Source organism: Anabrus simplex, chromosome 5 (genome assembly GCF_040414725.1).
Source record: "Anabrus simplex isolate iqAnaSimp1 chromosome 5, ASM4041472v1, whole genome shotgun sequence".
Taxonomy (NCBI): Eukaryota; Metazoa; Arthropoda; class Insecta; order Orthoptera; family Tettigoniidae; genus Anabrus; species Anabrus simplex.
Window position 1 is genome coordinate 311,391,609 of NC_090269.1, and position 17,388 is coordinate 311,408,996.

Genomic DNA, 17,388 nt, shown 5'->3' on the forward strand with positions numbered 1-17,388 from the left:
TTATTTATTTCCGAGGTATCTGTGGAACAGCAGAGGTGAAGGAAGGTGCGGGCTGGAATGGGTCTAACTACAAGTTCAAAAGATGAATTAAAATTTCAACAAAGGTTATATTTTCAAAACTTAACAATGGTGACATAGAATTTGAAAACTTAACAAGTCAACAATAAGCCAAAATCAGATACAAAGAAATTACCAGTGTTAGGGTATTATTACAAGGTCTTTTCTTCGAGCCCCACAATCACAATCCTTGAGCTATTATCCCAACTTTACCAAGGTACAAAATTGAACAAAGGGGCAGAAAACCCCATCATGCCAAGGAGCACTTGCTCCTAATTACAATGTTAAGCCTCCTAGAGGCACACGGAAATCAAATTTAGGAAAGAGCAGACCCGCTCTCAAAGTTCAAGCCTATCAAAAGCCACAATGAATTTCACTTCTATCTGCCCTCAAGGCACACAAAGAAACAGGGGTATTTAATACCCAACCTACAAGGCCTTCGCAATGAAAATAAAACAAGTTAAATAAATGGCCCAAAATACAAAATTGAATGGAGACGATTACTTGCACTCCTACACTAAAGTTTTTTTTAACTTATGTGGCGCTAGGCCGATAATACAGGGGCTAATCCCAAGCTAGAGAGGTGACTCGTATGAGAAAACTTTAATACATTAAGGAAGAGAAGAAACGGTTATGAAAACGTAGTCACCTCAATTTCAAAATGAAGGGGAACTCGAGAGGGTAAAGCACTCTCTATCCCCGCTCTACAGTAAAAGAGATTTGTAGATTTTACATAGACAGAAAAGGAATTTACATTTTAAAGAGATGGGTTACATATTAAAGGATTCGAACCCTCCCCGAGAGTTAGACTGCTGAGCTAGCAAGAAATAAAGATGTTAAAAGGCCATTACCTTGTAAAAGAACAGCTGCTTGAAGAAAGAGGCGCTTCCCGCCCCCTGCTACATATCCACACACTGAGTTAGATGTTATACTAGTGGCCAGGAGACCAGAAAATCAGCAGTATTTATACCCTCATGATAAATTCGAGACCTTTCAAGAATGAGTAGATACACCCCCTCAACTTTATTGGATAGCTTAGAGTACATATCCATATCGAAGAAGACATACATGATTGGCTGAGAATTAATAAAAGAATTTCGGGATTGGCTAAGTTCAAATCTGGCGGAAGGAAGGATTAATATTGCCAACCCAAAAATAAAAAAACAAAATTTAGTAAAGACCAAACTCAGGAATACAAAATTTCTTCAGGAGAGTACATTCCTTTGCACCAGAGTGCATGATAGTTTTTTCGTAGAGACATCTGGTAGAGAACGTCCACACTTCTTGATCAATGACAAACAAAATTACTTCAAAATTCACAGAGAGCCATCTTTGGAGAAACTGTTGAGTTAATACAGTTTTCCAAGGTTCAGGCTTTCTCCTGTAGAGGAGTTTCAATTGGCGCAATATTTGAACACGCGGCGTGGAGGTGTACCGCCCGGTACATATTTATTTATTTTGTCACTGTTCTAGGCCATGAGGGATGCTTATGTGGTTGTTTTATAAGCAGGGCTGGTCGAGGATAGAATGGTTGGGGCTTTGAATCCACTTGACTGAGCAACATCCTGTTGGCGCAGTAAGTCGTACAGATGGCCTTCTGCAGTAATGCACGTTTCAGCACGCCGTCGAACTGCCATTCGGGCTCTTTGTAGCATTGTAGGTGTTACGGATTCGCAGTCTTCCGCAATAAGGTTTCGAAGGCTTTCAGGATTTTCCGGTTGCTGAGCGTACACCGCATCCTTCAAATAACCCCATAGGAAGAAGTCCAGTGGCGTCAAATCGGTCTCTCTGGCAGGCCAGATGACAGGTCCTCCCCTTCCTATCTATCGACCGAGATGTGTAACATTCAAGTAGTTGCGAACATCTGCTGACATGTGATGGGGAGTTCCGACGTGTTGATACCACATGGTTACACGCTCACCCAGGGGCACATCCTCTAGAAGTAATGGTAGTTGGTCTTGAAGAAACTGTAGGTACCGGGCTCCTGTCAAATGATCCTCTAAGAAATATAGTCCAATTAGGTGATCACCCAGTATACCACACCAGACATTTACTTCCCATCGTGCCTGAAATGTTGCCTGCCTCACCCAGTTGGGATTTTCAACACTCCAGCAGTGCATATTATGACGATTCACAGAGTCATTATTATGAAATCGTGCCTCGTACGAAAATAAAATGTGAGATACAAACATTGGATCATTTGCCACTTGCGTCAGTATCCACGCACAGAAATCAACACGTGTTTCGAAATCTCGTCCGTGGAGTTCTTGATGTGGTTGCAGGTGTTACGGACGAAAAACCTAGAATGCAATATCCTTACAACAGACGACTAGCTGGTCTGTTGTGCTACTGCCCGAGCACTCGTGTGAAGATTCTCGCTGAAAATGGCCAAAACCATCTCAGCAGTTTCACCGGACGTAACTGGTGCCTCTCTAACAGGACCTGTTCGGAAAAGTGACGAAGTTTTACGCAAATGTCGCTCCACCTCCTAAACCTATTTGCGTTCGGTTGTTGTCTGTGTGGAAATCTTTCCTGGTACAGGCGCTGTGCTTCATATGCGCTCTGTCTTGCTTCACCGAAAATTAGGAGCATGTCAACATACTCATCTGTTGAATACATAGGGAAGAAACGACCTGGACTGCTATTATATATAAAGTACCAAGCCAATACACATTCAACATGCATGATATTGGTCGAATGTGGCACGAATGGCCTCTTATTTTATCGTCAAAGTGTAAAATGTGAATAAAAATATGTATCGCTCGTGAAATTCCAACTCACCTACCAACGCAACATGCGTCAGCACGTCTGTGGTTAGTCCACTACACACGTTTTCTATCAGTATGCCATCGCTTTTAGCGATAATTTCATAACCAATCAAAAGCTTATAATTGGAACGCACATTTTACATAACCGTATGACAGTTTGATGTATTGTGTAAATACCTGTCGCATACATGTTTTTGCAAAAGTCGTGCAGTGATAACGCAGTAAATGCTTTAGAGGCGACTGCAGCTTGGTATACGGCAAAGCAAAATCGACCATCACCCCACTGACGTTCGTTGGGATGTCTAAATAAACATGTCCTGACTGACTGATTCATCATCGCCGAGCCAAAACTACTGGACATATAAAAATTAAATTTTGGGGATACATTTATGTGACAGTGCAGGTGCTCACTAAGGAATGATTTTTGGATATTCCGTCGCCAAGGGGTGAAAAGGGGGGGGGGGGTGAATTTTTAAAAAGAGTATGCCTATATCTTAAAAACTTAACAGTTTAAAGACGTAAACATTGGTATTTAGAATCTCCTTTAGAAATAAAGAAACACATGCTTTTTGCTTTCGGAAAATTCACTTAAGGGGGTTAAAATAAATGAAAAGGGGGTTGAATCCTGTTTATGAGGGTACCTGTACCTCAAAAACTGAAAAAGTTACAGACGTTAAAACGGGTACATGGAATCTACTTCAAAACTAGAGAAACATGTACTTTTTGTTTCTGGAAAATCTACTTAAGGGGTTAAGTAAAAATGGGCTGAATTTTTAAAATGAGTATATCTAAAAACTTAACATGTTACATACCTAAAAAGTGGTATTTTGAATGTCATTTAAAATAAAGAAACACATATTTTTTCGGATAATTCACTTAAGAGAGCGGGGTGAAAAAACTGAAGAAGGGGTTGATCTTTTAATTGGAATATCTATATCTCAAACATGAAATATGTTACATACATGCAAATTGGTATTTGAAATCTCCTTTTTTTGAAACCCATTTTACCGGGGGGGGGGTATGAAAAGGACCGAAAATGTTATTGAATCATTTTTGGGATGATACTTATATCTCAAAAACTGAACATGTTACAGACGTGAATATTTGTATTTGGAATCTCATTTAAAAATCAAGAAACAGGGTTTTTTTGTTTTCGAAAAACCACTTAAGGGATGTAAAGAATTGAAAAAGTGGGTACATTTTTAAAAATCTACACTATAGCTCATAAACTTAACATGTTACACACCGTCGACATTGGAATTTGTAATATCCTTTAAAAATAAAGAAACAGTATTTTATTTACGGAAAATCGACCTAAGGATGGAGGCGGGAGGCGATGAAAATAAGTGGAGAAGGAGTTGAATCCTGTTTATGAGGATACGTACATCACACAAACTGAAGATGTTACAGGCGTTAAATTTGGTAAATGGAATCCCCTTTAAAAATAAAGAAACACATATTTTTTGGTTCTTAGAAAGGGTAGGATTGGATTGGAAAGAAGAATTCGTTTTATGAGGATACTTATATCTCAAAAACTGAAGATGTAACATACGTGAAAATTGGTATTTGGAATCGCCTTCAAAAATAAAGAAACAAGTATTAGTTTTTTCGGAAAAGCTTCTTATTATTATTATTATTATTATTATTATTATTATTATTATTATTATTATTATTATTATTATTATTATTATTATTATTATTATTATTATTATTATTATTATTATTAAATCTCCAAAGTGCTGTGAACCCTATTTTACCATAAAGTATGTTAGGGTTGCGAAAAAGCCTCTTAGCGGGGGGTGAAAAGGAGTGAAAATGAGTTGAATTATTTTTATGAAGATACTTATATCTCTAAAACTGAACATGTTACAGAGGGGAAAATTGGTATTTGGAATCTTCTTTTAAAATAAGGAAATACGTTTTTTTCGGAAAATCCACTTAGGTTGGAGGGGTGTATAGACAGATAAAAGGGTTGAACTTTTTTATGGAGATACTCATATCTCAAAAACTTAAGATGCTACAGACGCGGAAACCTGTATTTGGAATCTACTTTTAAAATAAAGTGGCTTCTTTTCTCGACTTGAGAGACTGTTTCTCCCATGTACAGTTCTATGTCGCATGTTCCACAGTTACCTCTGCCAGTAGCCTACTCATCTTAACTCCGAAAGGCAATACTACAAGTGTGGTTTACAAAGAGATTCTGGGGTAAATGAAACTCAATTTTCGTTAAGTTTTTATACTTTATCAGATTATCACATGTTTTAGTGCAGTACCAAGGAACGATTACTCTTATCTTCCTCTTCTGTTTACCCTCCAGGTTCGGTTTTTCCCTCGGACTCAGCGAGGGATCCCACTCTACCGCCTCAAGGGCAGTGTCCTAAAGGGCCATACTTTGGTCGGTGGGGGGGAGGGGTAAAACTGGGGAGGAGAACCAGTACATCGCCCAGGCGGCCTCACCTCTATGCTGAACAGGAACCTTGTAGAGGGATGGGAAGATTGGAATGGATAGGCAAGGAAGAGGGAAGGAATTGGCCGTGGACTTAAGTTAGGTACTGCACCTGTCCAGGGCTTTAGTGCATACTAATTATAATAACACGTAAGTCCGCTGGATGAATGGAATATTCATGATGAGATCTTCGACGGACGATCCTAGTATCGAAGTCCCATCACCCCTACTTCATAGTAACCGCGACTAGACTTAAGAGCAAATGGGCTGATGGAGCGCCCTTATCAATGGGCATTAAATGAAACATTTATAAGTAGGGGTATCAAACACAAGAGGAATACAATGTCACTACTAAATTAGAAGAATGATATTCTTAGTTTACAAATAAAAAATTATTGAACTGAGGAAAAACGCATATAAATATTAATATAGAATGTGCCATGAAATTTTACATTAATCAAAGATATGAGGGATTTAAGTAGGTGAAATTAATGTTCATCTGTCTTTTCAGAATTTGCATTCTGCACCAAGTCATCCCCTAATATTTAAGAGGTATTCTCTCCTCATCATTTCAACTGTTCACAGACATTGTTCTTGTTTACAACAAACGGCACATTTATAATTACACGTTGAATAATCATCATGAGTTCACATTCATGAGTTAAATTTTGTCATATCATGATCTCCTGTGATCAGGTAATTATATGATCACGTGATTGAAGCAATGTTTCAAATGTGATAAGCACATTGCATAATATCTGAAAGTCATATTATAATTCCTACTAATTAACCTTACTATTGTAAATAATCGCATGAGCTCATTTCGCCAGGATTATGAATAATTCCATGGAATAATACAATACAGATACAACGCTGAACCTGTGGACAACACATTAGCAATACCACGACATCACATATTATAACACACTTATCTGAAAATACACATATAATAGCACTTTTAATATATACAGAAATATATAGAAGGTGCGGTCCTTCCATTGTCAAAATGACGGTGACGATATTCGTCGCCCTCAGATGGGATCGAACCCGTGGTCTTCTTACAGCTGGATGCATGTTTTAAAATTCCTAAATCGAATCGAATAAATTAAATAAAAGTTGGGAGGAATTCTTCCATCGTCAAATCCGTTGAATCTATTACAACGATGATAATTTATTATTCTGTGCGTGAGTTTTATGTCGTATTTTACCAGGAACGAACAATCAGTTAACGTCCCAAGAGTTGTGAAGCTTTGTGGTCCGGTCATTATCCGCAGACACCCGACCGTATATCTCCAAGGCCCATACCACTGGCACTTTCACTGAACATAACGGCACTCCATGCTGTCCCCTTTTCAACTCTTTTAAGCTGCCTCGACATTAAATTCGGCTTAATGCAGCCTATCATAGTACAACCCTAACATACTTTATTCCCATATGGTTTTATTCAACCTTATTCCATCGTCATTAGTGTGGCATAATTCCTCACACTTTGCATAAATCATATATGAACATTTACATCTCCATTTGGCTTCAAACTATCAATTAGCGACGTATTGTCTGACCATCCCCGTGACCATCGTTCTCTTTCAACATTCCAAACACACACATATTTTCAGAAGAATCTATTCTTCGGGACATTTAAAAAATGTACATATTATATCCGCGATAAAAAAATCATATTTGCATTCGTTATTGTATCTTTAACTTCTAAAATACCCTGTCTTGCGTCTGAAGTGTAGAGTGATCTAAGCACTTTCTGAAGATACGTAACGTCTCATCTCATATTAATTGAAATTATTTAAATGAACACTACTCCCATTTATTATAATGGTCCACACACAAAAAATATCAATACTACAATCTTATAATAATAATGCATTAATCTTCCCAGGTGGTTAAACAAAATACTGGTTCCTATACCAGTGAAGAAATTCCTACTATATTAAGCTAAGAAACCATAATCCCTTTGAAATAGCTTGCGATCATTATTTACATTTTTGCCTAATTAACATGCAAAATTTATTTGTTGATAGGAGGGAAATGACTTTTAAAACATAAGAAATTTTGAAATGTACTTATCTATTGTGATCATTCTTCTCCGGGATGGACACATCCATTGACTTAAACTATCATCTCGACGTCTTCGATGTCGTGGGGTCTTCGGTTCGTCCCTCTGATGTTCTCCATATTGTAGATTTTGACGAGGGGTTGAATGGTCTTGAAAACACCTTATGCACTAGGATGAAAAATAGGTAGACAACTCGTAGATTCTTCCCTCAAGGTCGACGATCACCCGTTCAAATATGCAATGAGGAAACAGTGTGATTATAGTTGCGTCAATTTTGTGATACGCACTACAATCAAATATGGTTAGAATTACTCATGTACTTAAGTATGCCAAACCGGTGACGATAATGTTCTGCTGTTTTGTTACCCTGATCCTCTTACTCGCATATACAGTTGTTAACACTCAAATGTTATCAAGTCACCGTGTAAGACAACTCACTCATCACGTTTATATGTTCGGCAGACGTTGCCCTTTATTATTATTATTATTATTATTATTATTATTATTATTATTATTATTATTATTATTATTATTATTATTAAATTACTGCCATTGCACGAGACGCCTGTCTGTCTCAGGTATTATTATTATTATTATTATTATTATTATTGTTATTATTATTTAGTGGTGATTATCTGTCGTGAGAACCTACCCTTACGAGAACAGAATCTTATGCTTAGCTGGAGTTATAATATGATAATTACATTGTTATGCGCAAACCTTACATGTATAATTACTAGAGTTATTTGATGACATCCTATTTTGACAATACCGGTAATTCAGATCCGATTATATTTAAGATGTACATATTTATTGTGATGATAACCAGGTTTGCTAGGATGCTGTCATATGATTGATATGGTTGCGCATGATCACTATTAGTGTGACATTATTTGAGGCATTCACTGGTATATATTGTTTCGGATACCTGGCGCATAACGTATCCATCTGACTCCATTGTCATATTTTTGACATCCAATTTTGGGGCATGGTGATGTCACAATATATATGCATGCATTACCATACAATAAATCTGTTTCCTATGAGGAGTCTGAAGACTAGCAAAATTGTTCTTCTTTCCTAGATGGTGTTTTCATTGAAAATGCCAAGTCAGCCTTACTGTATTTATTTTTGTATTTACAGTACATTAGTATTTAATTTGGAAATTTGTTAACGGTATTTATTCAATTATTTCTGTATTGTGTTTTAAAATATAATTTAACATTACTGTATATAGTTCTATGAATATTTGCTTTAACACAAATAGAATAGAGTAACTTCAGGTTGTAGAAGAATGGTATACCATATTACTTTGTTATTTAAGAGTTTGTACATCTCTTTCTGCTCACTGTTGCAGTAGTTTGTAAACTTGCTGATAACAGAGTAGTCACATCACTCTTTCCATACTCATATGTAGGATTGATTTGCCTCAGCGTCTCACCAGCCGATATTTCTCTTTGTCGCACAACGCATACTTTCCTGGTGAGGGAGCTCTCAGCCTTTTAGCATATTTTCTACATATAATTAATTGTTAATTGTTAATTTCTTTCCTCTTGGCAGTTCCTGGAGCAGCCCCTCCTGAAGGATACAAACCAATGTCTGGACTCGGCTACTACAAGTCTTACCTAACACCGCTGACCTGGGAGAAGGCGAAGGACAAGTGTGAAGAGGATGGAGCACACCTCATTATTCTTGACTCAGAGAAGGAAACCATGGTCATAAAAGAATTCTTTGCAAGAAAACCACAAATATCGGGGGCTGCACATAATGTTTATGTTCATGCAGGTGTCCATGATCGGTACAAAGAAGGACAATATGAAGATGTATTGGGTGAGTACATTTCCTCTCACTTCGAAAGAACTTCATTGTATCGACTGATTATGCTAGGGCAGTAGGTGCATTCATCCCTCTGATCTTGGAAGGACTGTCTTTTGGAGACACAACAGACACCATCAAGTATTTTCATAAGAACCATGTCCTTACTTAATAGATGTCCCTTGTTACCAAACTGTGTTATGGTGGATGACGTTGGAGACATGCTGGTTCGAAATAATCAGAAAGATTCTACAAGCTATCCCAGGCTTCACCCCGGAAAGCAGAGTACACAGTCCAAATACTGGGCCAATGCAAGTCAATAAATAGTCCAGCCAGGAATTCTTAAATTTGGCTGGATTTTGCCAAGAATCTTACTAACTGTAGAGTGTAAATATATCAAAGGGAAAATATAAAGTTAAAACTGTAAAATACATTTATACAAAAGAAGGAAAGTTATTATCTTCAACAACCTGGGGTTTCAATAACATCAAAGAATTGTTTTCTCGCTTTCAACTTAGATGAAACAGATAGCCTCATTTAAACTGCGGACCATAATTAGAATAATAACAATATAAAAACCAGGAACAAGCAACCCACGAAAGATTGAGAAAAAACAACTAGAATACAAAATTAATCTTATAATATTAAGCAATTAACATGGCCATCACATAAAAAAGGGGAATGAGGGTATAATTCCATTCCACAACTTGCAGGGGGAGAGGGGAGGTAGACACATATATTATTAAATTATCACAATTTCAAAAATATTCTGAAACACAGAAGGAGATAGTATATAATCCAAACAAAAAAAGCAGAAATTTAACATAAAAGGAGGGAAGCTTCTACAAGAACACTTGGAAGCTTTGTAATCCACATAAAGTCCAGCCCATTTTAAGGCTGATAATGAAAGTGGACTCCAGCTTGAAGGCTGGTACAAATCCTAAGAACGGCACATACGCTAACAGCAATATCTTGTTCACAAACACCAGGCTGAGTGATTCTCTTTCCAAGTAGGCCAGAGAGTCAAATGAAAAGGGACACGATTTTCGACAGGCAGTTCCAACTCATAACTCAACATGTGTAAACACATAAAAACAACATGCAAGAGAATTCTTTATGGTTTCACCTCCGTAATATATAAGACCAAGTAATGTCCTTCACTTTGTTACCTTTGACAGGATTGTTGCACTGCATAGTTCATACCCACCAAGAGAGAATCCATAACGAAAGTGGTGTATCTAGCCGGCAAGAACACCCACTGAATCAAACTTTATGCTAACTCTCAGAGTTTAAGTCTGATAATTATGGTCAAAGCCATTATTAATAGTGCCTCTGTTCACTTGACATACAAAATGATGAAATAGCATGACCAGCACACTGTTCTCTACTCGTTGACCACCACCTGATGCTGAACAGTTTCATTTTTTAATATTTTATTTTGGGGGGGGCGAAGCCCGCTCCCCCCTTGAGTGACCATCGACTCAATCTGCATGGCGACATGCTATTATTTCTAAGAAGAAGAAAGAGATAGCTGGGAGGAGTGGGAAGTGATACATGGAGTATCTGCCGGTTTCCATGTCAGACACGCTACCACGGCAAGAGTTTGAGGTAAGCTGGTGTTGAAGTATGGTATTGAAGGGTCAGGGAAAAACCACATAGGCAGAAAGAAAGAGCCTACATGTAAAACCTGACATATTTTGATAGCACATGCAAGGATGTGGGCTAGAAAAAGACCAGAGGTTGTGTTAGTTAGGAACAGGTAACATGCACAAGTCATAAACCCATTCCTCACCATTCCGTCTGCCAGGGGATCAGTCCGTCTGGGCACTGCTGTGACTAGCGTGGTCCTTGCCGGCTGCGGAGCCATGCGTCGAGTACCACTAGGGCCTGCCGCACGGCTCCACCTCCTTGGGGTATCTCGTACCCAGTCTCCGACCCCGGGGGCCTCCTGGAAGGGGGTGGGTCATGACGCCGGGCCTCCTTCCTCTCTGCCCACGCCATGGCCCAGTAGACTCCCGAGCAGTTGGCGCACACCGGCGCCTCCTTAAGTGTTGCGCAGGCCGTGTAGTGGTTATCACCACTACAGCGGTTGCACCTCACTTGGAGCCCACAGCTGACCTGACGGTGGCCCCACCTCAGACAGCGGAAACACTGCAAAAACTGCTGAGGGGGACGTTTTACTCTCACTTGACTGCCGCTACCCGCTGAGGTCCTCTCCTGATTGGCTCCTCGGTTGGCTGCTGTCCTGGGAGCAGTCCTGGGTTGCGGCTGGGCGGCCCTCTGCTTCCTGGTCCGGCGTCGTCTTCTTCCCGCCGGGGGTTTCTTCTCGGCAGGGGAAGAGGCCTCCTCCTGGTGGCCCTCCTCCCGGCCAGGTGACCCCGGGGTAGCTGGTGGCTCCACTGCGTCGCCGTCTTCTTCCTTCTTCCACATCGAGGTCTGCAGCTCGACAGACGGCTGGCAGGCTGGGCCTGGATAGCAGCCTCAGAACGCCAGGGGGCGTCCTCCTCCACTGCTGTGGTGCCGTCCGCCGTCGCAGGCGCTTTCCTGGATTGCGCCCGGGTAACAGGCCGTTCCTGGTAGGCCTGCGTCTGCGTCCACTTGGTGAAAGTGGTCCATGGAGGAGCGGTCTGCGTCCACTTCGCAGTACCGAGCCGCTCAGCCTGGGCCGCAACAGTCGCGGCGCCAGGAGGCAGCATGCTCCACCTCCGTGGTGGCGTCGCTGGTCGACGGCTGGGTGGCCTGGACTAGGTCGGTGTTAACCGCCCTATGCCTCAGCCTCCTCGGCGTCTGGATGACGGCCTCCCTGGTCTCCGTCACAGCCCTGATTGCGCCGGTGTTCAGCCTTGGCACTCCGTCCCTCCCTGGTAGACAGATGACCTGGAACAGAGTAGAAAGTTCCTTCTCTGCGTCGCGCGTCCGCATCCGGTCGCGATGCCTGAGGATGAGGCCTCCTGGTAGGAAGCTCTCGACGGACATGGTTGTCGAGATTGAACAGTTTCATGGGTTTTACCTCAGTATTTATACCAAACATGAAAGAGGGGCGGTACGAATGTACGGGAAGCATGCACGGGGGCAAGGGGGACGCGCGCCCCCTCGAGCTCTCAGAGAAAGGTTGATGATGACGATGCTTGATGTTTTAAGGGGCCTAACATCGAAGGTCATCGACCCCTCTTAGAGAAAGGGAAATATCTAATGCACTGAGGTGTTTTTCCTTCAAGAAAATGATTTAAAAGTTGGTATTACGTAGAAGTGGTAGGGGATACTGTGGATGGTATTCTACCGTGGAATACAAGTCGCCATTCATCTTCCAAAATAATAAAAATATTAGATACCTCCAGGTCTAGCCTCCCCCCCCCCCCCCTACAAATTATCCTATGGGCGCCCCTGACGTGAAGGTTACCTTATGATGTCACCATTATCCAGTGAAAAACCCAGTGATGTCAGGGTTACATGACATGAACAGACGAGCACCAAGTTCGCGAGCGAGGTAAGCATAGTATTCTGTGGTTAGTTGTGAGTAAATTACTTCTAGCTGCGTAGCGTCTTCATATAATTATGTGGAATGATAGACGCAGGAGCTGGATTAATAGAACGGCGTTTTGCCGAGATGCAAAATCCCAGGCGCTGGAAACGAGCAGGTGAAGAAAGGCATGCATTAAGCCAGTAGTTTAGAGAGGAGAAGTCGTATACGGGATACCCTTAAGACAGCCAATGCTACATAATATAACTGAGTGTATATCTCTCATGTTCGCCTCTGTGATGTAGTGGTTAGTGTGATTAGCTGCCACCCCCGAAGGCCCGGGTTCGATTTCCGGCTCTGCCACGAAATTTGAAAAGTGGTACGAGGGCTGGAATCGGGTCCACTCAGTCTCGGGAGATCAACTGAGCAGAGGTGGGTTCGATTCCCACCTCAGCCACCCTCGAAGTGGTTTTCCGTGGTTTCCCACTTCTCCTCCAGGCAAATTCCGGGATGGTACCTAACTTAAGGCCACGGCCGCTTCCTTCTCTCTTCCTTTTCTATCCCTTCCAATCTTCCCATCCCCCACCAAGGCCCCTGTTCTGCATAGCAGGTGAGGCCGCCTGGGCGAGGCACTGGTCATCCTCCCCAGTTGTATCCCCGACCCAATGTCTCACCCTCCAGGACACTGCCCTTGAGGCAGTAGAGGTGGGATCCCTCGCTGCGTCCGAGGGAAAAAGCCAACCCTGGAGGGTAAACAGATTAAGTAAGTAAGTAAGTAAGTAAGTAAGTAAGTAAGTAAGTAAGTAAGTAAGTAAGTATATCTCTCACGAGGTGGTCATCTAAATGGAATTGGTAGATCCCTTCGTGGATCAGTAACAGCTCCATGGTATAGGGATAGCATGCTTACCTCTTACCCGGAGACCCTAAGTTCGATTCCCAGCCAGGTTGGGGATTTTTACCTGCATCTGAGGGCTGGTTCAAGGTTCATTCAGTTTACATTATTACAACCAAAGAGCTAACTGATGGTGAGGTAGCGACACCGGTCTTGAAAGCCAAGAATATTGGCCGAGATGATTTGTCCTGCTGACCACATGGCACCTCACAATCTGCAGGCCTTTGGGCTGAACAGTAGTCACTTGGTAGGCCAAGGTCCTTTGAGGTTGCTGCGTGATGAGGTTTAATTTTATTGTGGTTTTGTGGATCAGTGGTACAGTGTTGGCGTCTGGATCCCAAGATCGCGGAAACAAACCTAATACATGTAATCAGATTTTTGAATGGGGAAGATGCATTTTACACTGTATGTCGTACGATGTTAGCATATGATAAATTTATGTTGATGCATTTACACAACAAAATTAATTAAAAGAACCCTGGGCAACCCTAGAAAATTCTGCTTACCCCATCACCTGGTAGAATAAATCAGAGCGTTCAAATAGACAATAGAAGTAGCGGTATAAGGTAAACACTTAACATAAGGTACCGACCTGAAGAGTACAATACAGCACTGGCCAGAGCTGCAGTAGCCGAGGAGAATCGACAAGCAGTCCCGTCCGAGGGAGAAGTCCTCCGAACAGTCGAGGAGCGGAGTCACTATCCCCCGACCATCCGGAAAATCCTCCCAGTCGGGCGAGCCTCTTAGTGCTTTATTGAGTCAAAATAAATACATACAAATGCCACATCCTGCCGTCAAGGCGGCGCACTATCCTTCCTACGCCCTCCTGGGCCGGGTCCGCAGGCTGAAGGTGACCAGGTGGCTGTGGTGGCCTGTGCCATCCGGGCTCCTCGAGCGCTGCGGCCCCTGCTACGTCTTGATATGCCGCGACTGACCGTAGGAGGCTGGGTGGGCTGCTGGAACTGGAACCACGGTGGCAGGGGGAGGACGTCGCCCCTTCCGCCGAGCCCAGCTGCAGGGCATACTGCCACCCCCGGATGATGGCACAGTAAAGCAAGGAGGTCCGGGTTATGAAGTACAGTATGGCTGTTGTCCACCGTCCATATGGGGCCAAAGTGAGAAGTCCCACAGGGCGGCTTGGGCCTCGTGTTGGTCCCTGCCGACCAGCGTGGCCGGCACGAGAGCCTTGAGAGCTTCTGCCAAACGGACCACTTTAGCCAGGTCTGGTTCTGAAAGCGCCTTTCCATATGTATTAGGTACAAGATTGTGCCAATAGTACGGTGCTGCCTGGTCGCCGATCGTCTCTGGGTCGTCGGACGGATTCTCCTCCAATTGCTGGGAGCGGGCGTCGTCCTCATGATGATGAATGATCTGCTGGACTTATTGTTGTAGTGCTACTTGCCCCGTCTGCAGCTGTTGCACCGCTTGCAGAAGTGCCTGCAATGTCCCATTTGAGTCAGCCATGTCTTGTTGTTCGGGGTCCGATACGAGGATAGACTGCGAACAGCTGCGAAGCGGTCTGGTGCTTACGGGTATGCCCGTGGCGGTTGATGTCGTCCCATTGGCACAATGCTGGCGGGTGGGATGTTGGGAGGCAAGGACAACTCAGTAATATATGTTCATATCCTCCACATGACTAATATCTGGGTTTAGTGGTCACGGACGTTAATACTGTCCAGCCTTGGCACAGTTCACAATGAGAGAAAATAATAGATAATATGTGTACTAATACTGCATTGCTATTTGTTTTTAAGTCCCTCCACTTACTATAGTTTTCACCAGATGCTAGGTAGATAGAAATTCATCCCTCATGTTTCAAGGGATGGTGCATAAAACCAACCAACAGCATGGAAATTTTATGATAATACACTCTCAAAATGGCAATGACATCAGTTGAGATCAGCCCGCTATCTTAAAAACAGATGATAACAACTAACCTACTACGAGGCTGAGGTTACCAATCAAGATAAATGTAATAATAAAAAGAAATAAAATAGAAATATGTGACAACAGTTAGAACATTGAAAATAAAGAACATCATTCTCTTTCAGGTACCTCTGTGCCGGTGTCTGGGAACTCCCTCTGGCATGCTGGACAGCCGAATGGTGGTGCTGAGAACTGTGTTGTTGGTACCTCAATAGGCATGTACGCCGATGCTCCTTGCGAATGGAAGCTAGCCTTCATTTGCGAGTTCGCATAAAATTAATCTAACGAACATATTCTTATGGATATTGATTCCTGCAGGGAACCTGAAATATTTGTTCTGAATGAGTAAATTCATAATTCCAATATACCGGTAAATGGTCCGTTACTGGAAATTATACATTTTCCAGCTAACTCTTTCTTGGTTGCCAGCATTTCGCCCCAATTGGCAATTTGGGCTCATCAGTTGGTAACTAATACAGCTACCAAGACACATGGCTACTGCATGTAGTGGGGGCTGTTTGCTTCCAAGTTTTCATTCCCCATCCTGAAGAGGTGGGGCGGGACACCTAGAGGGTGTCACCTTCTACCTGGCCAGGGGATTGGACGAGGTTGTTAGGGATTGAAGGAAGAGGGAGTTGGGGAAGAAAAGGATTATTGGGTATGAGGATGTGTTGAAGTACTGTATTTTCTTGTGGCTAGGATGGGATTACTCTTTATTAGATAGTGCAGGCATAGGAGGGACGGGTTTTGTGTTTGTTTATTTATTTTATTTTATTTTATTTATTTATTTTTGTTTCATTTTGAATTTTTTAAGTATAATAAAAGGCATCTGGTGGACATACGGACATTTTGTGAGATTCCTTTTTACAGACATTATGGATAGCTGCGATACGAACTTCATGATTAACACAAGTTGATTAACACTGTAGATATACACATGAAGAACTGTAGTGAAATATTCAATCACCATTAGCTCGATATCCAATGTAGGACAACCCTTATTATGCACGCCGTCAGGGGTCTCGTAATCTTAGGTCAACACCTTCCAGCTGTTGAGGGTTGCGCGCAAGTTTGGCCTCATTATTACCAAGCTAACTCTCTTCATTTCGTATATCACTACAGGCACTACATTCGGTCATGGCACTACGCAAACACATCTAATCTGAGACTTGAGTATGTACAGCTGACATGCCAGACGTATCGTCAGGCTTACTTAAAGTCTGTACACCCTAACGCTAATCTCTACGTACACAATACCTTCCTAATTCTATCGTCGAGCGTGAACTAGGACGTTTTATCATCAGTATACTCCTAGGATAACATGTGACGTCCTAATTCTATTGTCGGGCGGACATTGGGTCGTATACTCTTCCCCTGGCATATCAGGCGAACTAGCAATTTCAAACAAACCCTGACATTTCAGTTGTAAACCTGGTCAGACTAATAACACACAACGGAACAACGTCTCTTACATTAAACGAACGCAAGTCGGAAAATGCAGTAAGTCTCTATCTCGTTACAAAACGTGAACTCGAAAATAAATATTGTGTGGCGAGCAATCCCCCAACTCAAACACGACCTCAGCATGCGCAATGAAGTTTAGGAAAGAAAATATCTTCCAACACACGTCTAACATTATAGATGTCGTCAAAAATAATAATCATCACCAGCGCAGAAATCCATATTATAATTTTAGGATGAAGCCCTCAGATTGCCTAACGTCATTTCCAAATATTTATATCCATGACTATCCAGTGAAACGAAATTCAATAAATTTACACGGTCAAACAACACCAACCGTGTATTCTAAACGCTCTTTTATCCTTGAGGTCACATTATCCTAATATTCGTACTGACTTTACGTAACTGGTCGCTTGACTTTTACTACTGAACCCTTTAGGTCCATATTGAGGGGTACCTACCTTCCTTACCTATCAGCAAAGTTCATGAGATCTG

The 17,388-nt window shown here is 42.0% G+C and overlaps 1 protein-coding gene across 1 annotated transcript in view; it reads left to right on the forward strand.

The window, feature by feature from the left end:
- The window catches only part of LOC136874514 (hemolymph lipopolysaccharide-binding protein), a 122,769-nt gene extending 106,381 nt beyond the window's left edge, over positions 1-16,388 (forward strand). The window contains exons 4-5 of the mRNA XM_068227918.1: positions 8,900-9,169; positions 15,558-16,388. Coding sequence (XP_068084019.1) covers positions 8,900-9,169; positions 15,558-15,706 — 419 coding nt within the window. The 3' untranslated portion in view covers positions 15,707-16,388. The remainder of the gene's footprint in view (positions 1-8,899; positions 9,170-15,557) is intronic.
- Positions 16,389-17,388: the final 1,000 nt, after the last annotated feature.